The sequence below is a fragment of the Moschus berezovskii genome, chromosome X (genome assembly GCF_049115385.1).
Source record: "Moschus berezovskii isolate FMDL1 chromosome X, NW_MosBer_1.0, whole genome shotgun sequence".
In the NCBI taxonomy this organism is placed as follows: Eukaryota; Metazoa; Chordata; class Mammalia; order Artiodactyla; family Moschidae; genus Moschus; species Moschus berezovskii.
The window spans coordinates 23,340,770-23,357,903 of NC_142488.1; the positions used below are offsets into that span (position 1 = coordinate 23,340,770).

Here is a 17,134-nt window from a genome sequence, read left to right on the forward strand (position 1 = left end):
CAGTCCTGTGGCCACTGATGAGTTTTCCAAATCCCCTGGTATATCGAGTGCAGCACTTTCACAGCATCATCTTTCAAGGTTTGAAATAGCTCGAATGGAATTCCATCACCACCACTAGCTTTGTTCGTAGTGATGCTGTCTAAGGCCCACTTGACTTCACATTCCAAGATGTCTGGCTCTAGGTCAGTGATCATGTTATCGTGACTATCTTGGTCGTGAAGATCTTTTTTGTACAGTTCTTTTGTGTATTCCTGCCACCTCTTGTTAATATCTTCTGCTTCTGTTAGGTCTATACCATTTCTGTCGTTTATTGAGCCTATCTTTGCATGAAATGTTCCCTTGGAATCTCTAATTTTCTTGAAGAGATCTCTTGTTTTTCCTATTCTGTTGTTTTCCTCTATTTCTTTGCATTGATCACTGAGGAAGTCTTTCTTATCTCTCCTTGCTATTCTTTGGAACTCTGCATTCAGATGTTTATATCTTTCCTTTTCTCCTTTGCTTTTCGCCTCTCTTCTTTTCACAGCTATTTGTAAGGCCTCCTCAGACAGCCATTTCGCTCTTTTGCATTTCTTTTCCATGGGGATGGTCTTGGTCCCTGTCTCCTGTACAATGTCACGAACCTCCGTCCATAGTTCATCAGGCACTCTATCAATCAGATCTAGTCCCTTAAATCTATTTCTCACTTCCACTGTATAATCATAAGGGATCTGATTGAGGTCATATCTGAATGGTCTAATGGTTTTCCCTACTTTCTTCAATTTAAGTCTGAATTTGGCAATAATTGCAAAAAAACTAGGTCTTAGTTTTCCTATCTTTGGTAGAAATGAGGGAGATGATAGAAAAACATGGTTCAATAGAAAGTGTATTACACATGTGTGGGTGTTAGGTTCTAGTGGTATTACGTTTCCTTGAAGTTTTATTATTTACCTGAAAACTGGGTTGGATCCTGAATTTTTCTAGTGTCCATCCGAATCTAGCTGCAACTTTCTTACTAAAGTCCGCAATTTCTCCCAACTTTTTGATGTATCTGTGGGGAGATGGTGAGCTCCGAGCGAAATACCTCTGCCATCTTGATCTGCTCACTTGCCCATTCTTTTGACTTGAATCACTGAGAACTAACATTGCCATTTTCCTGAAGGCCTGCAACGTGAAGCTAGATGACTTGACGCAAAGATCAGAGAAATTGTTACAAGAGCTCATGTTCAAATAGACTTCATGCCTATTGCTGTACGAGCCACTCAGAAAGTTAACCTGATCACCCAGAGATATTGCTAACTGTGATAGAGACATTTCAAACTGCAATAGTTGCTTCGATCCTGACACCTAGAAAACTTCTTGTCTGACTACCCCCTGTTCTCAGAAACTGGTTTATAATCAGCTCCAATCATTAACGTCTGCTTTTCTTTTGTTTCCATAGAAATGTCTCTTATTAATAACTACCTGATACTGCTTGCACCATAGACCTAGCTTTGGGAGTCCATCTGCATCACCAGCTATTGAAATGAGATACCGTTCTTTAAATGAACTGAACTGTTCTCAGAACCATGCAACTGCTGCTATGGAATGGAGGACTCCACTAATCCATTCTGTCTCTCCATAGTGACCAGATCAGCTTTCACCATGTGAGACTTGCAGGCAAGTTTCAGAGGAGGGAACTGTTAAGTCTTAGGACACTCTGCCCCCAAATATGTCATAATGGTGTATTGATTATTTTGAATTCATGTTACTTAAGAAACAGCCAACAGAGGAGGGACATTCCGCTGCCCCCCGATTTCTGCCTCCCTGAGAGCAGGGAATAAATCTCATATGAAGGATGTACTGCCTGCATCTGGAGGCAGAAGGAAACCCTTCTAACCAGAAATAGGCAGTTCAAGCAGAGAAGGCTGGATACACAAACCTTGTTAAGTCTTTAATTTACTACCCTGGGTACAGATTCTGTTGAGATTCCTTACTAGTTGAGTACCTAAAACCTACGTTTATTTGTCCTGTCAATTCCTCACAAATTGTTTTGTTGTCTACAAAATAAAGAAGCTGCCTGCTTTGCCCACTTCTTAGGTCCCATTTCTGTGACACTTCTGTGCACATGAATTGCAATTTGTCTCTTTTTCTCCTGTTACCCTGTCTTGTGTCAAGTTTATTAGTAGTCTAACCACAAGAATTCAAAAGGGATAAATGAGGACTTTACTCCTTCCCTGCACACCTCAAGGGAGTTCACCCTTACATCTCAGAGTCTCCCTGGAGATGATGTGCGTAGAATATCAGTCTGTGCACTGGAATCTCCTGCATTGACCTAAGAGCAGAGACACCTTAAATTTCTGTCTGTTAGGGGCCAAATTGTGTCCCCTCCAAAAATGCATATTGAAGGCATAGCTGAGAGTACTTCAGAATGTAGTTAGAAATAAGGTCTTTAAAGAGATGGTTGAGTTAAAATGAAGTCATTAGGGTGGGCCATAGCCCAATGTGACTACAAGAAGAAATTGAGACATGAAAGGAGGCACCAGGGATATACGCACTCAAAAGGAATGCCAAGTGAAGAGGGCGGCCACCTGCCAGCCAAGGGGAGAGGCCTCAGGGTAAACCATCCCTCATCTTGGACTTGCAGCCTCTGGAACTCTGAGAAAGTACATTTCAGTTGTTTCAGCCGCCCATTCTGTGGGGTTTTGTTGTGGAAAGCTTAACAAATCAGTATGTTACCCCAGGTAGAGATTTCTTCCTGGATAGTCTTTGTACTTTCCTGTCATTCCTAAAGGCTATCTCAGCTCCTTCCTTATATGACTGCAGCTCCTTCTTTCTAAAGTTGTATGGGCTTAGGCTAGGTCTCGATCTTAGCCGCCCCAGAACTAGCATAGAGCCTTTCAAAGAGCAGATGCTCAAAAACTAAATGAAGACAGTAAGAGGTCTAACTTGTTAAGGTTTAATACCGCCTGCATTTTAAAATAAGCATATCGAGGTATAAATTATTTAATTTTATGAAACAGAAGACAGCAAAGATGGAGAACATTAAGGTTGATCATGTTTTGAATTTTTTTTCATTTTATTTTTCCACTCCATTGCCCCAGCAGTTTTATTGTGGGATTGCTTCCCTGAATGCAAAAGTCCCTATTTTGATGTCAGATTTTCTTATCTGGATGATTTTTAAAAACTCTTGGTCTTCAGTAGGGGTGGGAGAAGCTGCTGGACATGGGCCTGGAACATGCCTGGGAGTGACAGTCGTTCCAGCCCTGGCTGGAACTGTGGCTCGAGCTCTCTCCTCATCTCGCAAAGCTTCTTCATATTGTAATAAGAAGGTACGGGGGACCGTGTCATTGACTTTTGCCAAAAATTCCAAGCCTTTCATTTTGCTGGTTTCAGCATGGGCTCCTGGGCCCCACAGGAACTCGTAACGTGGAGGATCGCTGTTGGCAACCTGGCGGTACTCCAGGTACTTCATCATCACCAAGTCTTTGGTGATGAGCTTCCTCGGCTCTCTGTAGATGAAGCGTTCTCTCCCAGCATATACTTGCATCGTATTCAAGAATTTCCAGATGTCTTCCTCAGTGGCACAGTCACCCTTCAAGAAGATCACACCCAGAACTGTCATCAAGAGACCGGTCTTAGGTAAGCCCCTACCATCCCACACCCTCCCATTGTTGGGTAGGTTCAGTTTGCTGACAAGGTCATAGGAGTGGGTGGTTGAGTCAACTTCCTTCAAGTCAACTGCAAAGACAGCCTCGATGTGTTCAGAGGCTCTCTTGAGAATCGCGGCAAATCGGTCATGGTATCTTGGGTGGATAAGCTTCAGCATGTCTTCCTTCATCATGGGCTGCTTCATCTTATACTTATACAGAAGGAACTGCTCCAACAAACTTGTCATGCTGTTCAGAGTATCACTGTAGGTGTTCTCGGTAGAAGATGAGACATCGGAGGATCGTGAATCTTCCTCATCTTGACTGGTATCTTCTTCATCAGATGTTGTGTCAGAAGTACTTGAAAAAGTGCTGGTAGTAGATGGGGCTTCCGAAGACCCCTGGGAAGTGCTGTTTGACCCAGGAGCTGATGAGCTCTGTGAATTATCTGCTAAAAGAGAAGAGGTAGAGGGAAGCTCTTCCATTACTGCAGCGGGTGAACTCCCTTGTGACTCTGGGGCTCATCTCGGGCCTGGTGGCATTTCTCACGGATGCAGAGCTTAGGATTCTGACCCCGAGGCATGACGACTGCGCTGCGGGACAATGATTAGAAGTGTGAGTAGGAGGGCAGGTGGTAAGGGCCCGCAGGATGACGGAGGTTGAGTGTGCAGCCGAGCAGGGAAATACCACCTTGGTTATCAGGAAGGCTACATTTGTGGTTTACTTGAGGGCACTGTTCTGAAAACCCCCAGGGTTCCCATTCTCCTAATCAGCCTGTACTTTGGGAAACATATTGAAGGAAATGAGAGTGATCTTTTAGGCTGCCTCCTGCTACCCCTGCCTCAGGCACTTTGGAGCGACAGAAGGGGCTGGTAGTCTCCTACACAGAGGCATCCGTTATTTCACATTCAACACCACCGCCCAGCTAGTGGTCAGTCATAGGACCCATTCCCTCTGCTGTTCTGTAGTTGGCATCACAAATCTCCCTGGGATTTCTGAGAAGTGAAGAGGTCCTCAGCTTATCACCCAGTCAGTAGTTATCACCCAGTACTGAGTGCCCAGTGGGAAGTTTTCTGCCCCGGCCTCTGGAGTCCTCGACACTCATTAAGAGTCCTTCATTTCATTCCCCATAGGGCCTGGTGTCCCCACCCCTTTCTTGGAATGGTGTCTGCACCTTCATACTAAGGGTTTCACCTTCTACACACTTGATATAAATAAATGTTGGTGGAACTTCAGCTTGGTCGCTCTGCCCTGGTTCTTCAAGGGCTATAAGGAACAGGGCTGGATTCATTATCACTTTTTATTGGTAGATGATCCCTCAGCCCTTGCTTTGACCTCTGTTGTGGCCTGAAATTCTACCCTCCCTTCTCCTTAGGTCCACCCCTTCTACTACTATACTTTCTTATAGTAGGGCAAGCAACTCCGTGAGACCCCTAGGAGGAAGTAAGAGTCTCCTCATCCGTCCATACCTGTCCTTGGTCTTCTGAGGCGCAGAGGATATGGTGAATCACATGGTTATGCGGTGTGTGGTTCCCTTCGTCTTCAGGGTATTCGGTTGGTTTCTGGAAAACCTGGAAATACTCCCACTGCTGGCCCTAGGCTATACCCCTTGGACCATGTCCCAAACCCCCTTGTGACGTCATAGAAGGAAATGGGCATGTCATGTCAACAATGAGCAGGTATCCCAGGGATGCCAGGAAGGGCAGGGTTCTGTGGGGTTTCCTCAGAGTTCTGAGGTCAGGGGGTTTCATAAGTCCAAAGCTTGACTCCTGGCAGGTTTGGGGCTCCTTTCTTTGTTTACATAAGGGAGCTCTCCTCAGACTGAGGTACTCACTCCCTGTGGTGCCAGAGAGAGAAAGTCTGGGAATGCCACACGAGGCTACTCCTCCCTGTCCTTCAGGGATGGCATCAGGATTCAGCCTTCTTGGGGCCCTCTGTGTTCAGTGTAAGGGTAATGACCTCACTCAGGTTCCTTACTTTGCCTACTTGGGTACTCTGGAGTTCCCCTTTCTTTCAACCTAAGGTGACCCCTGTAGACCAAAGATCATGTCCTTGCAAGCCCTGAAAAGAAGTGAGGGAATGCTCAGCCTGGCAGCCCCATCTTGGCCTTCTGAGAGCAGAAACAGGCCAGTCTCTCTGGGACTTCAGTTGTGAGGTGGTTTTGTCTCCTCAGTCCTCATTCGTCTATCTTTACCTTGACTCCTGTCTCTTCTATGAAAGACTTCTTGGGAGATGACATGCCTTTGGAAAGTCTTGGTCTGCCTGCAACAAATCTCACGGAGAATGGGTTGAGTCCCAGGAGTGATGGGGAAGCTGCAGTCCGGGAGGGGGCCCCAGCATAGGTAGTGTGCCATCAGAGAAAACACGCTGATCTCTTCCTTCTCTTCACTGACCAGACACAGCCTCTTGTAGAACCTTCACTCTAACAGATTTACTCTCTGAAAGGAAGGCTCTGAATTAAATGATTTTGTGCATCCTTGATTTTTGCGGTTTACTGACATTTCCTTTGTAGATAAATTGTCACTGAATGCTCACTCTTTATTCGTAATTCACATTTATTTTCATATTTCTGTTACTTATTTCTGGGGCTTTTTATTCCAAAACCGTTTGGGGTATGAAATTCTGCTATTTAACATGTGAAATACCTTTTGGTTGGACTAGTGTTCAGAAAGAGGAAGTGTGACCCAAGGTTGGCCTCACCTGGAAGAGCGGCACAGTGTGGGCTCTGGCGGAATTCAGTGCCGGGGTTCAGTCCAGCTCCTGTCATTTATGAGCTTTGAATTTGAGAATATTCCAGCTTCTTTACCTGCATATTGTGTTTGAAAATGTCTGTAGTGTAGGACCACAGACATGTGTGATGTATATAAATCACCTGGCAGAGTATGAGACAAGCTTTGGTTCTTTGAATGAATGGCAGTTATTACGAAGATGATTTTGACCCCAAATGATAACAAACTTTCATCACATAATTTTATTTCCAGTCTGTATTAGAGAATATGCACTCCAAACAATAATCAAATCCACATCAGCACTAATGCTCCCAAGCAACTAAAACTAACCAGTATTTCCCTATTTGAGCACCTGTTTTCATATGTGTTTGGGGTTATCTTCTCCTCATGGATGCAGGTACAAGTTCATTTGTCTCAAGGTCCTGCAACTTCCCTCTCAGGTGCTTTTCTTGTCCAAACCACCCCTAATTTAATACCACTGACAGTAAAAATTGAGCCTTGAAAGTTTGCCAAATTGAGTCGTGTCCGACTCTTTGCGACTCTGTGGACTGTAGCCCACCAGCCTCCACTCCAGTATTCCTCCAGGCAAGAATACTGGAGTGGGCTGCCATTTCCTTCTCCCAGGGTTCTTCTTGACCCAGGGATTGAACCCAGGTCTCCCGCATTGCAGGCAGACGCTTTAAACTCCAAGCCACCAAGGAAGCTCTAACTTACACTCAACATAACCTAATTAAACTGCCCGTTTAACAGGGCAAGCTCTGTTGCTCCCATCCCAGAAAAAGACAGTCCAGTGACATCATGGCATCTTGCTTCAATGGGTATCACCCACTGAAACTCTCTGGACAGGTTTTGGTGAAAACACCTAGTTTGAGTGTTCACTTGCCCTGGCTCAAGTGCACAGGGCCCCTTCCATTCCCTATGTTGAGATTCCCTATGGTTTTCGGATATCCCCAAATAATTGTGAACATATGGTTTAGCTATATTCCAGATTTACTTGCAGCCTCATCTCTGAGAACACTCCTATGAGTGTCTGGCATCACTCCCATGGCTTCATCTAGCCCACCATGCATCTGGACTGAAAATGACCTCCCAGCAAGGAACTAGAAGTTTCCCAAGACCCAATGCCGCCTTAATCAGGTAACTTAGACTTGCTTGCTCTCATATGGAACCTCCACTTCCACACCTCCCCGCTTTTGATTTATGATTTGCTTATTCCTTAGAGTTATTTCACCACCTTCCTTATATGGTACCTGATGCTAGACTCAAACTTCCATGGGCAGTGGCTTGGTCTTCATTTTCTTACCAACCCAGTACTATAAGAAAGCCTTCTAAACAGAAGATGGTCAATTAATTTGGGAGAAAAAGGAAATAATGAGCAAAGAGTCTATTTTATTATGATTTAAGTGTCATACAGTGTGAATAAGCTAAGAAATCTAAGTCCATGTTATTAACTTTTACAAGGAAAGAGGACAGATAAGAAGACAAACGAAGAATAAACCAGTGTTTATTCTGAAAGCTTTGTGATCCCAAATATTTATCTCTAGGATCCTTACACATTTACAAGGAAAATTCTATTTCAATGCTATGTTACCTCGTTCTGGACCATAAGGAAAATATTGAAGTCTTTCCAACTTGTTTACAAATAACCAATTCCTAATCACAAACCTGGCAGCAGTAACATGACATCCATGACATTAATAAACCTGGATTCTGAAGCAAAATAAACCTTATGAAAAGTAGTAACATTTAAAAATATAAAACACCTCTACCTACCTACCTACCAATCTAAATCATCTAATTTGACTAGATACGATTCATATGAATAAAAGGAAAACATGCATATTTTGTTAAAACTGCACCTAAACTCCCGTACTACTTAAAACTGTGAGGAACAGATGGGTTTTGTTCCCTCCACCCCTACTACCTGGGCTGTTTAAGAGGTGGACTGTTCTCTTCCAACACAAAAGGAACAAGGTGCCCTGCCCCCCTCCCTAGATGTGGGAGGAGCTGTAGGACTTGGCCCTGGAAGGGGCACTGGCCTCAGCCATAGCTGGAGACATGGGAAGGCCTCTCAGCCCTGCTCTCTCCGCCTGATCTCTCAGAGCCTCGGCATAGAGGTCTGGGAAGGAACTCGGGACCGTATCCTTGATCTTGGCCAGAACTTCCAAGACCTTCATCTTATTGGTCTCAGCATAAGCTCTGCGGCCCCACAGGAACTCGTAGTGCGGAGGATCACTATTGGGCACCTGGCGGTAGATTAGGTACTCCTTCTGCACCAGATCTTTGGTGATGAGCTTTCTGGGCTCCCCAAAGATGGAGTGCTTCCTCCCAGCATAGATCCCCAACACATTGAGGAAATCCCAGATCTCCTCCTCGGTGGCGCGGTCACCCTTCATAAAGATGATGCCCAGGAGCGCCATGAGGAGGCCAGACTTGGGCAGGTCCTCCTCATCACTTGAACCTTCGTCAGCCCCGAGACTGAACTTGTTGACGAGGGTGTAGATGTTCCTGCTGCAGTCGACCTCCTTCAGCTCCAGGCCAAACACCAGCTCCACGCGCTCAGAGGCTCTGCTCAGGATCTCAGGGAGGTGCGGCTGGTACTTCTTGCCGACGACCTTCAGCAGGGCGTTCTGTGTGATGGGCTCCTTCTTGGTGTACTTCTCCAGCAGGAAATCCATCACCATGCTGGCCTTCCTGATCAGAGGATCTTTGCGAATGCTCTGAGCGAACCGGGCTGCCTGGGCGGCATCTACCCTTTCTTCCTCTGGGCCCTGGGCACCTTCATCAGATCCTGCGCAGGAAGGCCCTGCATCAGGAGAGCTAGGGGCCGCGGCTCCCTGAAGCTCCTGGCGATCGCCAGCAGCAGGGGAGCTCGGGGGAGAACCCTGAGGGGCAGACGAGGGGGAGGAGGGGCGCTCCTCTCCTGGGGCTGCAGCAGCACTGGCCTGGGCCTCCTGAGGGTTGCCCTGGACTTGCTGGCGTTTCCCGCGGGCATGGGACTTGTTTTTGTGCTTCCGAGGCATGAGGACACGGGTCAGGGACCGCAGGCGGGCGTGCAGTTAGGAAGGCGGGCGACGAGGGCACCTTGAGGAAGGATTAAGAAATGTTGTGAGCACCTTCACCGGGGTGAGTCATCCCCGGCTGAAACCAAGTCCGCTTCTTAGGGGGCCTTGAGTCCAGTGCTCGAGGACCCACAGGTCTCCTGCTCTCCTAGTCAGCCTGTCCCCTGAGACCGCTGAGGAGGAAGTGAGAGTGAGTCTTGGGGCGCAGGCAGACAGCCCTGCCTGGGCGTTAGCCCCCTGTGGGGGCTGGCCGCGGAGGCATGGCCTTTCAGTGCACATTCAGAGTTAGGATGACAACTGGGGAACGACCCCCTAGCACCCACCCCGATCCCACTTCTGCTCCGAAGTTGATGATGCCACCTTCCCTGTGACTCTGGAGAAGGAGAGGAGGGGGCGCTCAGCCTCCCACCTAAGGGTCCCGGGACCCGCCCTTGTGTAAGCAAGCTCTAACCTCCCCACTCAGACCGCAGCCGCCCTTCCGGTGTTTGGCCGGGAGGAAGCGCTGACCACAGGGGAGGGTCCTGGTTCGCCCGTGTGTCGGGGAGGATGGTCCCCACCCTGGCTCCTCTTGAGCCCTGACATCCTCCCGGTACTGACCAGCTACCAACCCCTCGGACCAAGGTCCCCTCCTCCCTCGGTGTCCCGCATCCGAGATCGCAATGAGGGTGCCCCGCAGCCGAGAGAGCTGCCCGGATCCTACCCGGATGCTCCGAGGCCAAGTCGCAGGGGGTGGGGATTTCGCGTGGCCGCCGTTCTGCAGTGTGGAGACCCTCAGTGCCCCCCACCCGCGAGGGTCCCTCCTTCAGCTACAGGGCTCGGGGCTTTCCCTCGTGAGCAGAACTGGAGTCCACCAGCCCCGGACCGAAGCCCTCCTCTGGAGACCACCTGGGTGAAGGGGATGGACTTGGGGCTTAAGATGCAGGCCCGAATGTTGCAGGGGAGAGCACGGGCAGGGTGACCGGGGCTTGTCCGGCCCCCTCTTCTCAGAGGGAAAGGCTTGGTCGCGCCGCACGTGTGTCCCCGCACTGGTAACTCACGTCACCTCACCCTGTGACACCTAATGAGACCTGGGAGTCCTCCGTCGGGGCACCCTACACGGCAGTTCTCAAAGATGGCAGTAGCTCTCAAAGATGGCTTCGTGGCCCCAGCGTGCGTGCGTGGCCGTCACTTCCGGTCATGTGCTTCTGGGCTCCAGGCGGACAGCAGGGGCGGGGCCGGGGCGGGGCCGGGGCGGGGCCGGGGCGGGGCCGGGGCGGGGCCGGGGCGGGCGGGGTTCCAGGGGAGCTTCCCGCAGGATCGGCATGTGCGTGTTTCCTTGAATCTTAGCGCATCCTGAGACCTTGCCTGTACTGAGCTGAGTCTACGGGTCTCCCTCCCAGGCTCCAGCTGCCGTCAGCACCCCAGCAGGCGTTGTTTCTGGTCTGGCCGGACAGGCTTGCTGGCGCTCCTGAGAATGACAGTGAGGGCACTTTCGGGCCCCGTCTTCTGGGCTGCGTGGTGCTCCGTCCACCCTCCGTGTCTTCCCTTGACCCCTGCAGGTGGTGGGCTCCGTTCCGTCTGCTGACCTGAGGACAAGGCCTCCCATCGGAGACGTCAAGTCCCGAGACTCCTGGTGAGACGTGCACGTACATCTCCTCTGGACACTTCTGCCTGAGGCTTCCAGGAAATGGCTGCTGCAGGTAAGATGAGCTGAGAGGGAAGGATGGGAGACTGCCTTCTGTGGTGTGGAACCCCTCACATCTCACTCAGGATCTTCATATAGACTGCTGGCAGGGCCTGGAAAACCTTCCCTTTCTGGTATGACTCCACCGTGTCCCCAACCATGCCCCACACAGTCCCAGCAGAGTAAGTGAAGGGGCTCCTTAGCCTGACAGCTCTCACTGTGGGCTCTTAGTCAACTACAGGGACATTGCTCGAAAGTTCTGGGGCGAATTTCTGTCCTTTGGTACAATTTTTGTGGTACTAAGTTTTCTCTTTCAGTCCCTGTGTGATAGTCTATTAAGGTGATCACTTACAAGGGCCAGTTGTCATCCACTGAGAAAGTTTGTGCTGGTTATTTCATGACTTCTGGGCCATACTGCCACATCCAACTCAAATTTTCTCCCCCATTGTCTTGGCATGGGAGCTCTGAGATGCTACCTCAGATTCTTTCAGTGAGGCTCTGGCCATTCATGGCCCCAGGGCACAGTGGAAAATCAAGGGCTGAACTTTAAAGCCTTTTCCAGCTGATCCTGTTGTCTTCTTCCCTTATAGGCTGCACACCCCTTGTCAGTCTCCGAGTACTCCCTCAATTGTCGCTCATAGGATCAAGTTCATTGGAGACTTATTTTGCCTCTGGGATTATTTAGCTTTATGTTTTTGCTTCTGTTAATAGTTGTCTTTATTCCTTGTTAAAGTTTTCCATGATTTATCCTGGGCACAGGAAACAGCAGCCGATGTTTGGCTGTGGTCTCAGCTGATCTGCCTGTAGTAGATCTGTAAAGGAGTTAAGGAACAACGACAGTCTTGCAGTATCTGCTCCTCATGTATACACTTAACACACTATTCTGTTTGAGTCTACTTTCTCTTAAGGCTGTCAGGAAATTCTTCTTGTTGCCTCCCTGTGGAATGTGTACGTGGTTCTGAGGTTTCTTCATAGGTACATTTTTTGTATGATTGCTTTTATTTATGGTGTATTTTCTATTACGTGATGTAAGTAATTGTTGATGCTTCCAGGCCAGACTCCTGATTTTGCTATGATGATCTGTTTTATACAAGATACCTGAAATGATTTATATGTTTAAATATTTTCTGTGCGTGTTTCCTAAGATTTTCAATTCAAGGATAAATTCTTGCATTATCTTTTGCTTTTCATTCTTCATGTCTCTTATTCAATTGACATTGTTGTATATAACTCTGTACTGGCTATGTGTTCTTGTCCAGATTTTTTCTACATTTTAAATCAGTAGAGCATTTATGAAAAATTTTAATTGGAGGATAATTGCTTTATAATGTGTTACTTTCTGTTGTACAAAGGTATGAAGCAGCTCTCAGTATACGTGTATCCCCCTCCATGAGCATCCCTCATGCCACCATCTCAGTCCTCTAGGTTGTCACAGAACAACAGTCTAAGCTCCCTCTGTTATAGAGCATCTCCGCACTAGCTATCTCTTGTACACATGGTAGTGCATATATCTCATGGCCACTTTCAACTTGTCCCTCTCTCTCCATCCCTTGCTGTGTACGTCTTTTCTCTACATGTGTCTCTATTCCTACCCTGCAAATAGATTCAAAAGTGCCATTTTCTAGATTCCAAATAAACGCGTAAATATGCAATACTTTTTGTTCTCTTCTGACTTACTTCACTCCGAATAAGAGACTCTAGGTGCATCCGCCTCATTACAATTGACTTGAATTTGTTACTTTTTATGGTTGAATAATATTCCATTGTATATGTCTACCACAATATCTGTATCTATTCATCTGTGAGTGGAAGTTGAGGTGGTTGCTTCCATGTCCTAGCTATTGTAAATAGTGCTACAATAAACAGTGTGGTCCATGAATATTTTCATATATGGATTTCTCAATGTGTCTGCCCAATAGTGGGATTTCTGATTCATAGGGTAGTTTTACTTGTAGTTTTTATTTAATTTTTTAAATATAAATTTATTTCATTTTAGTTGGAGGCTAATTACTTTACAATACTGTATTGGTTTTGCCATACGTGGACATGAATCCGCCATGGGTGTACTTGTGTTCCCCATCCTGAACCCCCCTCCCACCTTCCTCCCCATACCATCCCTCTGGGTCAGTCCAGTGCACAAGCCCCGAGCATCCTGAAGCATGCATCAAACCTGGACTGGAAATTCGTTTCACATATGATAATATACATGTTTCAGTGCCATTCTCCCAAATCATCCCACCCTTGCCCTCTCCCACAGAGTCCAAAAGACTTTATATACATCTGTGTCTCTTTTGCTGTCTTGCATACAGGGTTATTGTTACCATCTTTCTAAATTCCATATATATATATGCGTCAGTATACTGTATTTGTGTTTTTCTTTGTGGCTTATTTCACTCTGTATAATAGGTTCCAGTTTCATCTACCTCATTAGAACTGATTCAAATGTATTCTTTTTAATGGCTGAGTAATACTCCATTGTGTATATGTACCACAGCTTTCTTATCCATTCATCTGCTGATGGACATCTAGGTTGCTTCCATATCCTGGCTATTATAAACAGTGCTGCGATGAACATTGGGATACACGTGTCTCTTTCAATTCTGGTTTCCTTGGTGTGTATGCCCAGCAGTGGGATTGCTGGGTCATATGGCAGTTCTATTTCCAGTATTTTAATGAATCTCCACACTGTTCTCCCTAGTGTCTGTACTAGTTTGCATTCCCACCAACAGTGTAAGAGGGTTCCCTTTTTCTCCACACCCTCTCCAGCAAGTGTTGCTTGTAGACTTTTGGATAGTAGCCATTCTGACTGGTGTGAAATGGTACCTCATTGTGGTTTTGATTTGCATTTCTCTGATAATGAGTGATGTTGAGCATCTTTTCATGTGTTTGTTAGCCATCTGTATGTCTTCTTGGGACAAATGTCTGTTTAATTCTTTGGCCCATTTTTTGATTGGATCGTTTATTTTTCTGGAATTGAGCTTCAGGAGTTGCTTGTATATTTTTGAGATTAAGTCTTTGTCAGTTGCTTCATTTGCTGCTATTTTCTTCCATTCTGAAGGCTGGCTTCTCACCTTGCTTATAGTTTCCATTGTTGTGCAGAAGCTTTTAATTTTAATTAGGTCCCTTTTATGTTTGCTTTTATTTCCAATATTCTGGAAGGTGGGTCACAGAGGATCCTGCTGTGATTTATGTTGGAGAGTGTTTTTGCCTATGTTCTCCTCTAGGAGTTTTATAGTTTCTGGTCTTACGTTTAGATCTTTAATCCATTTTGAGTTTATTTTTGTATATGGTGTTAGAAAATGTTCTAGTTTCATTCTTTTACAAGTGGTTGACCAGTTTTCCCAGCACCACTTGTTAAAGAGATTGTCTTTTCTCCATTGTATATTCTTGCCTTCTTTGTCAAATATGAGGAGTGTGGATTTATCTCTGGGCTTTCTATTTTGATCCATTGATCTATATTTCTGCCTTTGTGCCAGTATCATACTGTCTTGATGACTGTGGCTTTGTAGTAGAGCCTGAAGTCAGGCAGGTTGATACCTCAGTCCCATTGTTCTTTCTCAATATTGCTTTGGCTTTTTGAGGTTTTTTGCATGTCCATACAAATTGTGAAATTATTTGTTGTAGCTCTGTGAAAAATACTGTTGGTAGCTTGATAGAGATTGCATTTAATCTGTAGATTGCTTTGGATAGTATACTCATTTTCACTGTATTGATTCTTCCAATCCATGATCACAGTATATTTTTTCATCTATCAGTGTCCTATTTGATTTATTTCACCAGTGTTTTATATTTTTCTATATATATGTCTTTTGTTTCTTTAGGTAGATATATTCCTAAGTATTTTATTCTTTTCGTTGCACTGGTGAATGGAATTGTTTCCTTAATTTCTCTTTCTATTTTCTCATTATTATTGCATAGGAATGCCTGGGATTTCTGTGTGTTGATTTTATATCCTGCAAATTTTCTCTATTCATTGATTAGCTCTAGTAATTTTTTGGTGGAGTCTTTAGGGTTTTCTATGTAGAGGATCTTGTCATCTGCAAGCAGTGAGAGTTTTACTTCTTCTTTTCCAATATGGATTCCTTTTCTTTCTTTTTCTGCTCTGATTGCTGTGGCCAAAACTTCCAAAACTATGTTGAATAGTAGTGGTGAGAGTGGGCACCCTTGTCTTGTTCCTGCCTTTAGGGGAAATGCTTTCAATTTTTCACCATTGAGGATAATGTTTGCTGTGGGTTTATCATATATGGCTTTTATTATGCTGAGGTATGTTCCTTCTAGTCCTGCTTTCTGGAGGGTTTTTATCATAAATGGTTATTGAATTTTGTCAAAGGCTTTCTCTGCATCTATTGAGATAATCATATGGCTTTTCTTTTCCAATTTGTTAATGTGTTGTATTACTTTGATTGATTTGCAGATATTGAAGAATCCTTGCATCCCTGGGATAAAGCCCACTTGGTCGTGATATATGATCTTTTTAATGTGTTGTTGGATTCTGATTGCTAGAATTTTGTTAAGGATTTTTGCATCTATGTTCATCAGTGATATTGGCCTGTAGTTTTCTTTTTTGTGGCATCTTTGTCAGGTTTTGGTATTAGGGTGATACGGTGGCCTCACTTAATGTGCTTGGAAGTTTACCTTCCTCTGCAATTTTCTGGAAGAGTTTGAGTAGGATAGGTGTTAGCTCTTCTCTAAATTTTTGGTAGAATTCAGCTGTGAAGCCATCTAGACCTGGGCTTTTGTTTGCTGGAAGATTTCTGATTGCAATTTCAATTTCCATGCTTGTGATAGGTCTGTTAAGATTTTCTATTTCTTCCTGGTTCAGTTATGGAAAGTTGTACTTTTTTAAGAATTTGTCCATTTCGTCCAAGTTGTCCATTTTATTGGCATATAATTGCTGATAGTAGTCTCTTATGATCCTTTGTATTTCTGTGTTGTCTGTTGTGATCTCTCCATTTTCATTTCTAATTTTATTGATTTGATTTTTCTCCCTTTGTTTCCTGATGAGTCTGGCTAGTGGTTTGTAAATTTTATTTACCCTCTCAAAGAACCAGCTTTGGCTTTGTTGATTTTTGCTATGGTCTCTTTTGTTTCTTTTGCATTTATTTCTGCCCTAATTTTTAAGATTTCTTTCCTTCTGCTAACCTGGGGTTCTTCTTTTCTTCCTTTTCTAGTTGCTTTATGTGTAGAGTTAGGTTATTTACTTGACTTTTTTCTTGATTCTTCAGGTATGCCTGTATTGCTATGAACCTTCCCCTTAGCACTACATTTGATGAGCTCCTATCGATTAATGTTCCCTGGAGTCAGGAGTTCTCTGGTGTTCTCAGGATTTGTACTTAAGCCTCCTGCCTCTGGTTTTCAGTCTTATTCTCCAGTAGGCTCAAGACTTCTCCATCTATACTTCACTTTCAGATAGTTCCTTGATCTGGCTTCTACTCCTCAAGATCTATAGGCCCCTTCCTATGTAGTCGGTGCTAACTACAGTGTTTTAATCTGTTGCAGCTGTAACTTCCAAGGCTGTTCCCTCTGTTTGTTTTAGCTTTTTCTGTTTGCTGGTCTCTCAGTGTCTAATTTCCGCCCTGACACAAGGGGGTGGTGGTAGACACTTTTTAGGCTCACTTGTTCAGTCGTGCTGTGGGGAAGGAGGAACATGGCAGACAAATGACACTGGCGTGTGCTGGCAGTGTCTCAGCCAACTGGGTTTGCCCCCACTCACGGCGTGTGTGCTTACCCTGTCTACACTGCTTAGGCTCTCGGTTGCTCTGCCAGGAACTGTCTGAGGCTGGCCCTGGGTTTTATGCACTTGCCAGGTCTAATTCGGTCAGGTTCAGGTACTCGGGTACTCCTCAAAGGTGCAGACTCGGTTGGGCCTGTATTTTGTGCCCTTCCCAGTTCCGAGCAGCTCAGGTGACCAGGTGTTTTGCGAGCTCAGTCACTGCAACTTATCACCTCCCCCATCCGTGCCGCTCTGTTTTCTGGGTGTACAGCCGTTGCACCTTCTCAGGCAGATGTTGACTATACAGGATCCCAAGAAGTCTTGGTTAGCAATGAAGCCTGCTTGCAGTTTGGTATCGGATG

At 45.6% G+C, this 17,134-nt stretch overlaps 2 protein-coding genes across 2 annotated transcripts; both read right to left on the minus strand.

Moving 5' to 3' along the window:
* Positions 1-3,064: 3,064 nt before the first annotated feature.
* On the minus strand, positions 3,065-4,090 carry LOC129563818 (melanoma-associated antigen B5-like). Its single transcript, XM_088834256.1, has one exon. It carries the CDS (start codon positions 4,088-4,090, stop codon positions 3,065-3,067), a length of 1,026 nt encoding a protein of 341 aa, XP_088690382.1.
* A 4,235-nt stretch (positions 4,091-8,325) lies between these two features.
* LOC129563819 (melanoma-associated antigen B4-like) lies at positions 8,326-9,369 on the minus strand. Its single transcript, XM_088833740.1, has one exon. It carries the CDS (start codon positions 9,355-9,357, stop codon positions 8,326-8,328), a length of 1,032 nt encoding a protein of 343 aa, XP_088689866.1. The 5' UTR covers positions 9,358-9,369.
* Between the last annotated feature and the right edge of the window lie 7,765 nt (positions 9,370-17,134).